This window comes from Ascidiella aspersa, chromosome 1, assembly GCF_963924565.1.
Source record: "Ascidiella aspersa chromosome 1, kaAscAspe10.2, whole genome shotgun sequence".
Classification (NCBI taxonomy): domain Eukaryota; kingdom Metazoa; phylum Chordata; class Ascidiacea; order Phlebobranchia; family Ascidiidae; genus Ascidiella; species Ascidiella aspersa.
Window position 1 is genome coordinate 601983 of NC_139447.1, and position 14528 is coordinate 616510.

At 36.9% G+C, this 14528-nt stretch overlaps 2 protein-coding genes across 2 annotated transcripts; both read left to right on the plus strand.

Annotated features, from left to right (window-relative positions):
• The first annotated feature begins 641 nt into the window (after positions 1 to 641).
• On the plus strand, positions 642 to 2863 carry LOC146166403 (galectin-7-like). The gene is made up of 3 exons (XM_083392334.1): positions 642 to 652; positions 1401 to 1608; positions 2738 to 2863. Exons 1-3 carry the CDS (start codon positions 642 to 644, stop codon positions 2861 to 2863), a joined length of 345 nt encoding a protein of 114 aa, XP_083248460.1.
• Positions 2864 to 5706: 2843 nt separating this feature from the next.
• On the plus strand, positions 5707 to 9837 carry LOC146166404 (galectin-7-like). The gene is made up of 4 exons (XM_083390033.1): positions 5707 to 5839; positions 6333 to 6412; positions 7385 to 7592; positions 9392 to 9837. The coding sequence occupies exons 1-4, from the start codon at positions 5816 to 5818 to the stop codon at positions 9515 to 9517; spliced, it is 438 nt and encodes a 145-aa protein (XP_083246159.1). The 5' UTR covers positions 5707 to 5815; the 3' UTR covers positions 9518 to 9837.
• The last annotated feature ends 4691 nt before the right edge of the window (positions 9838 to 14528 follow it).

Here is a 14528-nt window from a genome sequence, read left to right on the forward strand (position 1 = left end):
TTATGGTGAAATAAAAAACAATAAAAACTAAAACACAACTAAAAAAAAGACTTGACATTTTTTGAAAGCGCTGTAATAACTCATTTAAAAGGCTACATGTTTTTTATATGCGTATACTTGCGAATAGTACTATGCGAAAGGTTCGAGTGCTTTGTGTGATCTTGTTTAAGGTTTGTCCGTTCGAGATGGGCTTAAAAAACTTTTCACCAGGAATGATGATCACCATAGTCGGGACGGCGACTGGAAACAGGTGAGTTGATGCTTCTTTAAACCAAGGGTTGTTAACCAGGGGTACATGAACCCCTTGCGGGTACGAAGCACTAAAGCAGGGGGTACGACATGCAGTGTGAAATTATGCGCTATTTAGACATATTTGTGAAGAATACGTAATTTACAAAAAGCAACAACACAAACGCCATTAGTAAATTGACTGATTGTTTGTGTGTTGTAAATATTGTTGAACTTACAAGACTGTTTTAATGCATGAATTCAACACGTAAGTTATAAATACATTGAATTTAATTCCTGTTATAACAATTTTATTTAGTTTCGTCGACCATTGTAGACAGGGTACGAGAAAATTGCATGACAACTCAAAGGGTACGAGTTCTAAAAAAGGTTAAGAAACGCTGCTTTAAACCATGGCTGCCAAGTCGGTTAAAAATAACTAGAGTCCAACTTCCGAGTCCTGGTTAGACTACAGCCTATATTTCACCTTTTCGAAACTAAATACAGTGGATATCCGCTAAAAGGGTTGTCATATATTTCATCCGTCCACAACAATTTGTTAGAAAATATTCAACCATATGCTATTGCACCTTTACAATTTACAGTTGGCGGCCATATCAGTTTTAAAATTTACTGCGCATGCGCACGTCGGCGCCGGGTAGTTTTAAGTGGTCTTACTCGAGTCCCGAGTCCGAATCCGCAGCCCTGCTTTAAACATCCACAATTTTGATAGTTGCACAAATTGTTGGGTTTAAAAATTGGGAAAAGTTTTGAATACTAGCTTATAATTAAGTTCGTTATGCTAAGCATCAGTATAAGCGGTTGCTAAAAAGGCTAATTAGATAAAAACAAAGCATTTTTAATTTTAATTTTTTGGTTGACATTAGCTAACGTAGGTTGACCTAAAACACAAAATGGCGGCCGATTTTTATGAGGTTGTAACCAACACGTTAACAGTATACACTGGAGATCATATCGTAATATTCAGGCCACTGTTGTCGCTAAATGACACGAATATTTTACGAAATAGACATTTTTCCGAATCTTTAAATATGGCCAAAACGTTTTTTCGTTATACTTTCTAGTTTTTTTTTCAATATTTCACGCATTCTAATGTTTCTGGTGCTTTTTGTTGTTTCGTTTATCAAGATTTGTTTCAAACCAAAACTCAGGTTCAACGTCAATTTCAAACTTGGCCCTAATCCAAATGATGACGTGGCCTTCCACACCGGTATTCGAATCGACGAGAAAGCTATTGTTCGTAACAACTGCATTTCCGGTCGATGGAACAATGAGGAAAGAGTGACGTCATCAGGGATGCCGATCCAGCGGGGAATCCCCTTCAGGGCGAGTTTTATCGTCAAATATGACAAGTTTGAGGTTAGCAAGTTATTCAAACAACTCTTGTGCATTCATTATAATATTACAGAGGTGAGCAAGTTATTCACAAAACTTTTGTACATTCCTTGTAATAATTCAGGGGTGATCGACCAGTAAGTTAGGTTAGGGTTGAAATTATTAGGGGCCACAAGCATATTTTATTTTATTTTTTAGATATTTAACTGCAATTTATAGTTTTTAACTTTAAATACCACCCTTGTTAAGTCATGTGAAGCATTTTTTTTTAATTCGTGAGCAAGGGGACACAAAGTGTTAAAAGCCCGTGTAGGAGGCTACGACTCATGAAAGGTTAACAACAACTGGCTTACACGATAAATGCTCAGCGGTAAAGCACCAGGTTTATATGTTGAGTTGAACGAACAGCTTTTAGAAGCCAACTTGCATTTGAAGGTTGAACCCAACTCAGGATCTCCAATACTTGTCGTTTCAACCAAATATCGATATCCGATAATATCGTCAAAAGTACCGCGATCCAATACCAAGTGACGTCATTAAATGTTATACTGGCTGGCACTAGCGGGTGCCTGAGGCTTCCAAACCTTTCAAGTCGGCGACTCTTTTCATTAACTTTCATCGACCTCCGATGTTTTCCCGCTGTGTTGGTTCAGCAGGCAGCACAATAAAACCACAGAGCAATATTATCTAAACCAGAACTATATTTAATACCATGGTTTTAAGATTAACGACAAATTAAAGCCAAACTCGCGGTAATATCTGCGGAGGAATAAGATCTATAATCGTTAGCATAAAACATAAACCTGCTAGAAATATCGTAATGGCCAAAATAACACCCGAACCTGTGGGTGGAGGGTATGGGACGATCGGCTCTTTTGGTGACTACGTTTGGACGCCGTAGTCTGAATGGCGCTGTTAGGGCGCCGCTGTTTTGGAACCGGAATTTGGTCCTGTTTGGGGTTTTTGGTGGGTAATTAGTGGGGTTAGAAAATGGGTTAGTGTTGAAATTATTGAGGGAGTTAGTAATATACTTAGGGGCGGGGTTCGGGTTTGTACGTTATTACGATTATTAGGTATTAATCCTATTTTGGTTTTGCTCCGAACTGAGTTATCAATTTTAATTTAAATTTGTTTATGACGTCACACTGGACAGCTGGCGTTCAACGATCGACCTTGCGCCGAGTTCGAGCATCGCGTTCCTCTCTTCAAGGTCAAATATTTGGAAATAAAAGGGGACCTCGAAATCAAGCAGGTCATTGTTGGAACAAAGAAGCAGTGACGTCATAATTGAATTGTTGTTGTTTGAATTAATCAGACCAGATTTATGGAATTATTGATTTAATTAATAATATTACTTTGTTTATAATTGTAAGAATGTAAGTGTATGATCGTATTGTGGCCGATATCTGATGTTTAACTTTTAAATCAATCTCATCATGTCTGGCTTCTTTATTGTTCTTTGTAATAAATTAACCAGATAAAAATATGAACGAATGAACATAACATTTGGATTTTTTACAAAACCTTTTCCGATTCTGCTAGAGAGCGCCAAAGTTCAAACTGTTCTAAATACGTCATCGTGATTGCTGGACAGTGATTGGTCGGATTTGTGGGCGGTGTCGCCCGAGTGTTTCGGCGGATAAACGAGAAAAAATAAGATTTGGCAACAAAATTAAAAATTAGAAAAATAAACAAGTAAAAAAAAATAAAAACAATTAAACTTTGTCAAATTCTTTTGGACCCACAGGAGAAAACATACAGGATATGAAGAAACGATCAAATGATAAAGGCAATTAAGCGGAACGGTTTGGGAAAGAGAAATAATGTTGGTGAAACACAAAATATAAGGGATGTTGACAAACATATTACAAAAATAGTTGAACTTTTGTAAAGATTAACGAAGGTAAATAGGAACATAATTGAAATATTATGTGAACAAAAAAATTAAAAATGAAAAAACTAGATATAATAAATACTTATTTAGCTTTAAACAGCATCAACTGGCGAGAAATTTTCCTAGTTAATTATTCAAATATAATATAGAGACGCAATTTAGCCGGATCCCTCGTATACACATACACCCAGTAGTGGTTATACATTGAGTTGTTCTTTCATAGAATTCTTAAAACATTGCAAGATTTAGGTTTAGTCCTAATTGTATTGTTGAACTTAATTTCCACATTTTGCATTATTTTTACAATTTATTTACTAATCTGTTTATTAACCAGGACACCCACACCACACCCATTAGTGAATATACATTGATTTAAAATACTCTGTTAAGCTTGTAAATGTTTTTTTCATATATTTTTTATAAGCAGCTATTTGTTATATCGTCCTTACTGAGCGAGTTAACCTCTCACATCGCAAACCACATTCGCATCCTTAAGCAAGGTTAATAAGTAACAAAACAGCATCTGGCACATGTTCCAATGACACGTTCCAATCTGGAACATGTTTCAATGCCACGTACGCAATGACGTCATACAATGATTACAGTGACGTCACACAAAACAATGTCACGTCAGAGACTAAGTGCCGTAAAATCGCTTGGTAATGGAATTTTAACTATTACATGTTACACTGATCGGAGGAACAAGGTTTACGCAAAGCGCATATATTTACTTTTCATAGTTGAAATAGCCAAAAAAATATGAGGAAGAGCCTGGTACGCAGTTTGTAAATTAAGTCGCGGGTCGGATGATTTGCGTTGGCGGCTGGATTTGACCAGTGGTCCATATGTTTCCCGCCACTGGTCTATACCATCGCTTATTGCGCCCAGCGAAAAGTCGGCACCGACCAGAGAATTTTGGTGCTTGGAACATTTGTTTAAAGTTGGTTATATATTTCAGTCACATTTTCTTAAGGACACTTACTTAAGGTCTGGTTCAATTGCTTTCCGCTTTGTCCTGCTGTTTCAAAACAACGAAACAGCATATAAGAAAACCAAAGCCCATACAGAAGAACATCTCATCAGATGTTGAAAATGAATGAAGATTTATTCGAAACGTTCAAAATGATATCTACTTCTGTATGGGCTTTGCAACCTCCAACCATTATGCTCCAAAAAAAAAAAACAGCAGGTGAACGTTTGCTATGTTTTCCTTATTTGCAAAGACCCTGTTTATCCATATTTGTTTGATTCAATATCAAAGGAAACTTTATTAAGACGACCAACTACTTTAATATCCAATTATTATTCTGTATATTGGTTCCTTGCACCATTTCTCTATCAATGTATTTTTTCATGTAATTCGTTGAGTGCAAAGCTTTCACAGCCATTTATGCCACGATTTCTTTAATTTGCTATAGAAGCCTTTATAAAGCACTTGATGACTTCGGTTTATGATGAATGCATGAATCACTTAACATCTCAACATCCCTGTCCCAAAACCGGGGAAAAACAATTTGGTGTCAAAACAGCGTCCAAATTACAGCGCCGAAACGTCGACACCAACGTTCGATGCCAGACCGATGGCCACGATTTCCGTACCCTCTTCCTGTAGTTATAGTTGTTATTTTTTTCATTACGATGAATTTAGGAATTACTCCGACTATTTAGGTTTTATTCTGTCGTAAATATTCTAGCGTATTTGGCTTTATTATATCGTTTGTCTTAATACCATGGCATTATAAAGTTTAGATATTATTGCTCTGTTGGTTTTATTATGTTGCCTACTGAACCAGTGCATCGGACCAACCCACACAGCGCGACATTAAGCTCACATCGCTGTTTGTTTTCTTATAAACGCGGCTTCACCAAACACCACTCCATGCTTTGCGCAAATCTAAATGCGGCGCCTGCGTCTACAACCTTCCGCTCCACACAGCTTTGGTTTGTTAATTTAAATTGTTTAACTGTGGGTGGGCTTGGCGCCGAGCTTTACAATCCCTTTATTTTTCAGAGTAGTTCATAGTGTAGCCGTTGTGGCCCTGTTACTTTAACTTTGCTACTATGTTGAAATATTACCGACCAAACGTTCGTTGAAGCCTTCCTTAACAACCTAAAAAAATACTTTGAAGGTTCCACTATTTTTTTATTTTGCTAGTGTTGGCATATTAATGACGTCACTTGGGATCGGAATAAAACGTCAAGTATCTAATGCATTACTTTTTGATTTCCATAAAATATAATACTTTATTACTTTTATAAATATGCTTGTTTATGCAGGGTTAAATATTTTTAGTATAAGAATTGATTTATTTTTTTGGTGAATATTAACTCAACCAAATGGCTCAAGAACTCAAGAACTTGGTAAGCATCTTCGTTTTACTGATTTTTTGTCTGGTAAAAATCTTATTAATATCGACATATATTGGTGATAGTTTTATGACTGGCAACGCATTACTTTATCATGATACAAGTAAAACCTCTTTATCAAGTTGATTTGGATTTACTAGACCTTTTAGGCTTTAAACTCCTTATGCATTCAGATGTGCGCATACTGGACCTAGTTACTGGCACAAATTTCACGTTTTTTACTATTTATTCTTTTTAACACTTTAATATTAACTGTCTTGTTCCGTTAAACGTTTTTTATTAATTAGATTCACTAAACATAAAAAGCTAATTTTATGGTGAAATAAAACAATAAAAACTAAAACACCATTTTTGAAACGAGTTCAAATTTTCTGAAAGCGCTGTAATAACTCATTTAAAACTTATAAAAGGATGTATTTTATATGTGCATATACTTGCGAATAGTACTATGCGAAAGGTTTGAGTAGTTTGTGTGATCTTGTTTGAGGTTTGTCCGTTCGAGATGGGTTTAAAGAACTTCTCACCAGGAATGATGATCACCGTAGTCGGGACGGCGACTGGAAACAGGTGAGTTTATGTTGCGTCAAATCAGGGCTCGGTTTAATAATAACCCGATTCCGACTCTACAGCGCTACTGAAAAAACAAACGAATATGCCAGTTAAACAGGTTTGGCACAAAATTTTACGAAAAAAATGTGAATACATTTAAAATACACAAAAGTTTACTACTTTTATATGGGTATTGGTATTCTCACTACGCCAAAGTGAATTATTTTGCGTAACCAACATAAATGAATATTTAGCAATCCACTTACATATGGGTGTCATATAACTAACTCACCCACAATTCATGGTTAAAAATATTCAACCTTATATTCTATTTCACCTTTACAATTTACAGATTGCAGTAATATCAGTTTTAAAATTTATAACTGCGCATGCGCACCTCGGACTCGGGTAGTTTTACGTGATTTTACTCGAGTCCCGAGTCCGCAGCCCTGCTTTAAACATCCACAACATTGGTTGTTGCATAAGTTAAAAATACCTATTGGTTTTAAACAGATCACTTATAGGCAGGTAATTAACGCAAGCTTTTAAAAATTGGGAAAATACTTTAAAGATAGGGTTAGGGTTCCGAATAATAGCTTATAATCGGCTTCGTTGTGCCAAGCATCAGTATCAGCGGTTGCTGTGATGAGAAGGTAATTAAAAATAAATAATACGCTGTAAATTTCCGAGTGTTTTGTTTGTCATTAGCTGACGTATGTGGACCTGAGACACAAAATGGCGGCCGATTTGTATGAGGTTGTAACCAACACGTTAACAGTATACACTGGATCGTAATATTCAGGCCACTTTTGCCCCTAAATGACACGAATATTTTACGAAATAGACATTTTTCCGAATCTTTAAATATGGCCAAAACGTTTTTTCGTTTTACTTTCTAATTTGTCTATTTAATATTTCACGCATTCTGATGTTTCTGGTGCTTTTGTTATTTCGCTTATCAAATTTTTTTTTTTCCAAACCCAAACTCAGGTTCAACGTCAATTTCAAACTTGGCCCCGATCCAAATGATGACGTGGCCTTCCACACCGGCGTCCGAATCGACGAAACAGCCATTGTTCGTAACAATTGCATTTCCGGTCGATGGAACAATGAGGAAAGAGTGACGTCATCGGGTATGCCGATCCAGCGGGGAATCCCCTTCACGGCGAGTTTTATCGTCAAATATGACAAGTTTGAGGTGAGAAAGTTTTCACTAAACTCTTGTATTCCTTATAATACAATGCTTGTCAACCTATGGGTCGCTGTTTGATTTGGTTGGGTCGCCGACCGACCGCAGAAGTCACATGTTATTAGTAATTGAGATTGGTTCTGAGAAAGATTTCTCAATTAAGAAAATTAAGGAACAAATAATGTAGTTACTAAAATTGGAAATTCTTTATGCTAATGCCTATTTTTTGTTCGCTTACAAGAAAAAACAATTGGGTCGCCAAAGCTTAGTCGCCATACTTACGCTTAATATTTGGGTCATCGCGAAAACAGTTGAGAAGCACTGCAACATAACAGGGGTGAGCAAGTTATTCACAAAACTTTTGTACATTCCTTGTAATAATACAGGGGTGATCGACCAGTAAGTTAGGTTAGGGGTGAAATTTTTAGGGGCCACAAGCGTATTTTTTTTAATTTTTTAGATAGTCAAACTGCAATTTATAGTTTTTAACTGTAGATAACACCTTTGTTGAGTTACATGAAGCATTTTTTCTTTAATTCGTGAGCAAGGGGACACAAAGTGTTAAAAGCCCGTATATGGGGCTACGACTCATGAAAGGTTGACAACCACTGGCTTACACGATAAATGCTCAGCGGTAAAGCACCAGGTTTATATGGTTGGGTTGAACGAACAGCTGTAAGAAGCGAACTTACAATTGGAGGTTGAACTTTTAACTGAGGATCTCCAATACTGCCGAATAACGTCATTAAACAATATATTACAACCGGGCACCTTAGGACAGAGCTTCACGAACCTTTCAGTGTGCGAGCAGTTATTAATCTATTATCATTTTCCTCCACCTAGGTTTCACATTTTAAAACAAAATTTCTTGTTGTCTGCTTGGGAACGCGTTTGTTGAAAAAATGTGGATTTGAAGATTTTTGTTTTTCCTTACCGGGTGCCATATTAACCAGAAACAATTAACAACTTTATAAATGTAGCACTTTGCATAAAAGTTTGTACGGACTTACTCACGACCACTTAAATTCGTTGAGACCCAGTTTGGTAAGCCCTGCCTTAAGAAAGCCAAAACTATCAGTAAATCTAATGAGGTTAACGAATGATTTAGTTGGTTTCTTGCTCACCAGCAATCCGCAAAGCGTTTGTCTAGCTCGGCGCCAAGCCCACCTACAGTTAAGCAATTTAAAATCAACAAACAAAAGCTGTCTGGAGCGGAAGGTTGGAGACGTAGGCGCCGCATTTATATTCGCGCGCAAAGCATGGAGTGGTGTTTGCTGATGCCGCGTTTATAAGAAAACAAACAGCGATGTGAGTTTAATGTTGCGCTCTATGGTTTGATCCGATGCACTGGTTCAGTAGGCAACATAATAAAACCAACAGCAACAATATCTAAAAGGACAATCTATAAACCATAGTATACGACATATTAAAAAGCCAAATACGCAGTTATATCTGCCACAGAATAAAATGCAGCTAAATACACGGGAATATTCACGACAGAATAAGACCCTAAATAGAGTGGAAAAAATAACACCTATAACTACAGGAAGAGGGTACGGGACGATCGAGGCCATCGGTCTGGCATCGTTAGTTTGACCATCACCTTTAGGGCGACGTTATTTTGGATCCAATTATTTGACGCTCTTGGGGTTTATGGTGGGTAGAGTGGGTGGGGTTAGAAGATGGGTTAGGGTTAAATTTGTAAGGGGAGTGATTAGGTATATTAGGTATTAATCCTATTTTGGTTTTGCTCCGAACTGAGTTATGAATTTCAATTTAAACTTTGTTTATGACGTCACACTGGACAGCTGGCGTTCAACGATCGACCTTGCGCCGAGTTCGAGCATCGCGTTCCTCTCTTCAAGGTCAAATATTTGGAAATAAGCGGGGATCTCGAAATCAAGCAGGTCATTGTTGGAACAAAGAAGCAGTGACGTCATAATTGAATTGTTGTTGTTTGAATTAATCAGACCAGATTTATGGAATTATTGATTTAATTAATAATATTACTTTGTTTCGCTTGTTTGGCGTCATATATTGCTTTTGAGTTGCTTTCCGATAAAAATGTTTACAACGACATATTATCAGATTTCTTCTTGGATTTACAATTTAAACTTTGTTTATGACGTCACACTGGACAGCTGGCGTTTGATCGCATTGTGGCCGATATCTGATGTTTAACTTTTAAATCAATCTCATCATGTCTGGCTTCTTTATTATTCTTTGTAATAAATTAACCAGATAAAAATATGAACGAATGAACATAACATTTGAATATTTAAAAATGATTTTTTCAATTCCGCTAGAAGGCGCCAAAGTTCCCACTGTTCTAAATACGTCATCGTGATTGCTGGAAAGTGATTGGTCGGATTTGTGGGCGGAGTCGTCCGAGTGTTTTGGCGGATAAACGAAACAAAATGAGATTTTGCAACAAAATTAAAAATTAGAAAAATAAATAAGTCAAATAATAAAAAGAACTAAATATGTCAAACTCCTTTGAACTTACAGGAGAAAACATACAGGATATAAAGAAACGAACAAATGTTAAAGGTAATTAAGCAGAACGATTAGGGAAAGAGCAATAATGTTGGCGAAACACAAAATATAAAGGATGTTGACAAACATATTAAAAATAGTTGAACTTTTGTAAAGATTAACGAAGGTAAATAGGAACATAATTAAAATATGAAAAACAAAATCTATAAATAAAGAAAAAAAATGGAGGAATAAGTCCAAATCCAAGAAGATTTACCAGGTGCATTTTAAGCATTAAAAATATTCAACAAAAACAAGGGATAAGTGAAACAAGTGTGCCTCGATATATACTTAAGTGTGCCTCGATATATACTTAAGTGTGCCTCGATATATACTTAAGTATGCCTCGATATATACTTAAGTGTGCCTCGATATATACTTAAGTGTGCCTCGATATATACTTAAGTGTGCCTCGATATATACTTAAGTATGCCTCGATATATACTTAAGTGTGCCTCGATATATACTTAAGTGTGCCTCGATATATACTTAAGTATGCCTCGATATATACTTAAGTGTGCCTCGATATATACTTAAGTGTGCCTCGATATATACTTAAGTATGCCTCGATATATACTTAAGTGTGCCTCGATATATACTTAAGTGTGCCTCGATATATACTTAAGTGTGCCTCGATATATACTTAAGTATGCCTCGATATATACTTAAGTGTGCCTCGATATATACTTAAGTGTGCCTCGATATATCCTTAAGTGTGCCTCGATATATCCTTAAGTGTGCCTCGATATATACTTAAGTGTGCCTCGATATATCCTTAAGTGTGGCTCGATATATCCTTAAGTGTGCCTCGATATAAGTGTGGCTCGATATATCCTTAAGTGTGCCTCGATATAAGTGTGCCTCGATATATCCTTAAGTGTGCCTCGATATATCCTTAAGTGTGCCTCGATATATCCTTAAGTGTGCCTCGATATATCCTTAAGTGTGCCTCGATATATACTTAAGTGTGGCTCGATATATCCTTAAGTGTGCCTCGATATAAGTGTGCCTCGATATATCCTTAAGTGTGCCTCGATATATCCTTAAGTGTGCCTCGATATAAGTGTGCCTCGATATAAGTGTGCCTCGATATATCCTTAAGTGTGCCTCGATATATCCTTAAGTGTGCCTCGATATATCCTTAAGTGTGCCTCGATATATCCTTAAGTGTGCCTCGATATATCCTTAAGTGTGCCTCGATATATCCTTAAGTGTGCCTCGATATATCCTTAGTGCCTCGATATATCCTTAAGTGTGCCTCGATATATCCTTAAGTGTGCCTCGATATATCCTTAAGTGTGCCTCGATATATCCTTAAGTGTGCCTCGATATATCCTTAAGTGTGCCGCGATATATCCTTAAGTGTGCCGCGATATATCCTTAAGTGCGCCGCGATATATCCTTAAGTGTGCCTCGATATATCCTTAAGTGTGCCTCGATATATCCTTAAGTGTGCCGCGATATATCCTTAAGTGTGCCTCGATATATCCTTAAGTGTGCCTCGATATATCCTTAAGTGTGCCTCGATATAAGTGTGCCTCGATATATCCTTAAGTGTGCCTCGATATATCCTTAAGTGTGCCTCGATATATCCTTAAGTGTGGCTCGATATATCCTTAAGTGTGCCTCGATATATCCTTAAGTGTGCCTCGATATATACTTAAGTGTGCCTCGATATATCCTTAAGTGTGCCTCGATATATCCTTAAGTGTGCCTCGATATATACTTAAGTGTGCCTCGATATATCCTTAAGTGTGCCTCGATATATACTTAAGTGTGCCTCGATATATCCTTAAGTGTGCCTCGATATATCCTTAAGTGTGCCTCGATATACCCTTAAGTGTGCCTCGATATATCCTTAAGTGTGCCGCGATATATCCTTAAGTGTGCCTCGATATATCCTTAAGTGTGCCTCGATATATCCTTAAGTGTGCCTCGATATATCCTTAAGTGTGCCGCGATATATCCTTAAGTGTGCCGCGATATAAGTGTGCCTCGATATATCCTTAAGTGTGCCTCGATATATCCTTAAGTGTGCCTCGATATAAGTGTGCCTCGATATATCCTTAAGTGTGCCTCGATATATACTTAAGTGTGCCTCGATATAAGTGTGCCTCGATATATCCTTAAGTGTGCCTCGATATAAGTGTGCCTCGATATATCCTTAAGTGTGCCTCGATATATCCTTAAGTGTGCCTCGATATATCCTTAAGTGTGCCTCGATATAAGTGTGCCTCGATATATCCTTAAGTGTGCCTCGATATATCCTTAAGTGTGCCTCGATATAAGTGTGCCTCGATATATCCTTAAGTGTGCCTCGATATAAGTGTGCCTCGATATATCCTTAAGTGTGCCTCGATATACCCTTAAGTGTGCCTCGATATATACTTAAGTGTGCCTCGATATATCCTTAAGTGTGCCTCGATATACCCTTAAGTGTGCCTCGATATATACTTAAGTGTGCCTCGATATATACTTAAGTGTGCCTCGATATATCCTTAAGTGTGCCTCGATATATCCTTAAGTGTGCCTCGATATATCCTTAAGTGTGCCGCGTGATTTTCTTTGTTATTATTTAAAAGAACTTCACTAATATATGAAGGGGCTACGACTTTATAAAATGTTTCGATCCACTGGTTTAGACTTTTCTTTGTCTCGCGGTCAGGTCGTTTAAGTGGACAAAAAATACAAAAGTGTGAAAACTAAACTAAGCTGTGGTTAATATAAAATAACTTTTTAAACAAAAATGCTGCACAAAAAGGTAGACCTGTGGATTTAAAGCGATAATTACAAATTTTATTTGTTTTTTGTTTAAATTAATAATTTACAATAAAACGCAGCAGGAGTCACATTGCGGCACTTTTTGTTTTTGTTTCTTTATTTAAGGCAGAAATTTAACATTTTAACCTTTTGTTTGTGGCGATGGTAGTATGAAGCAAATGTTTAGTTATTTCAATTTAGTTATGCTGCCCCAAAAATCCATGTTTTAATAGAAAAAAGGCAGAATTCTACTAAACTTGGTAAAAACATCCACAGGGAGCCAGTTATTCAAACACCGGTGTTGGTAAGAGTCCTGGTAAAAACACGGAATGAATTTGGAGTTTGACTGATAACTGGGGTAATTTATGGGGGTCACGGCTTGTAGAATCCCCTCCAATTCACCCGACGTCAATAGCTTAATGCAGGGGTTCTTTTTGTTTCGCGTGTACAAGCGCCAGTATTAGAGTTTTAGAGATGACGTCATAAACAAGTAGACTTGCTGTATCTGGTGAAACTCATGCGTAAAACCGACACTTAAATCAAGTTTAAATACAATCAATGAGAGGCCAAAAGGTATTTTTCATTTTTTAGTTAAAAAAATGCAATACGTTTCAAATTATCGACTAATATTCAGGTTTTCATGGACCCCCTAAAACTTAAATTGTTGTTGTTAAAAATACAATACATTTAATGTATTATCCACTAATATTTCAATCAGATTTCATGGACCCCCTAATACTAGGTCAATGGACCCCAACCGGTCAACGGACCCAGTTTAAGAACCTCTTGGTCACTGGGTGAACGCGTTGTTTATTGTTTTACCAGGTACATCCAGTGACGTAGGATAGCGATGTATATTCGTCGATTTTTTCTCGATAAATTAGCGCCTTGTTCCTGTGTGGCCGCACATAAGACGATGGAAGCATGATTCGTATATTTAGATCTGTTATTGCAATGCAGGCGCAGCTATTAATAAAGCAGAACAGGCAGTGGTTATGATTATGGGTGGTAGGCTATGCTCGAGAAAAAAACAAAAACAATCCAAAGGTTTTTTGCAATAAAATTCATGATTTGGGTTCTTGAAAATGACTTTAGTGTCGCTGGAATGCTTTTCCTGAATGAAAAAGTTGTTTTCGCCGACATTGTTGTTCTTTTCCACGATTTTGTTTTGCGAAACAGTTTGTATTTAAAATCAAGTGTCGTGTATAATTAGCGAATAGTTGGTGTATAAAGATAAGGTGTATTCGTGAAGATGCATCTGGTTTGGAAACTGGCATTTTGTTTGTCGCTGTTTCTTGGTTATGGAAGCTACACTGTTAATGCAGGTGGGATAACCTTACCGAGTGTATAATAGGTAGTATACAGTAAATAATACAACTTATCTGGTTGGTTACAGTGGCATGTGGTGGAGGGTTGTGCGGTGAATACATCAGTTGTTCGGCTTCGTTGTTCAGTAACGAGAGCCAGAAAGTGGAGTTTACTTCGATCATCAACGAATTCCGCAACAAGAAAACATGCCAGTACAACCGTAAGTTGATATTTTGTTGCACTTTTGGTCTTTTTAAAAGATTTAAACATAATGTATTGGATTTATATTATAAAAAAAAATTGTTAGTTCGTTTATTCTACATTAAACAATAAATTCTGCAA

What these genes read in the sequence shown, in the direction of transcription:
- LOC146166403 (XM_083392334.1), top strand. An exon ending in TCAAATATGACAAGTTTGAG is followed by an intron (nt 1,609 to 2,737) that starts GTTAGCAAGTTA and finishes CACACTGGACAG; the next exon opens with CTGGCGTTCAACGATCGACC.
- LOC146166404 (XM_083390033.1), top strand. Translation starts at nt 5,816, where the DNA reads ATGGCTCAAGAACTCAAGAACTTG. An exon ending in CTCAAGAACTCAAGAACTTG is followed by an intron (nt 5,840 to 6,332) that starts GTAAGCATCTTC and finishes ATCTTGTTTGAG; the next exon opens with GTTTGTCCGTTCGAGATGGG. An exon ending in GGGACGGCGACTGGAAACAG is followed by an intron (nt 6,413 to 7,384) that starts GTGAGTTTATGT and finishes ACCCAAACTCAG; the next exon opens with GTTCAACGTCAATTTCAAAC.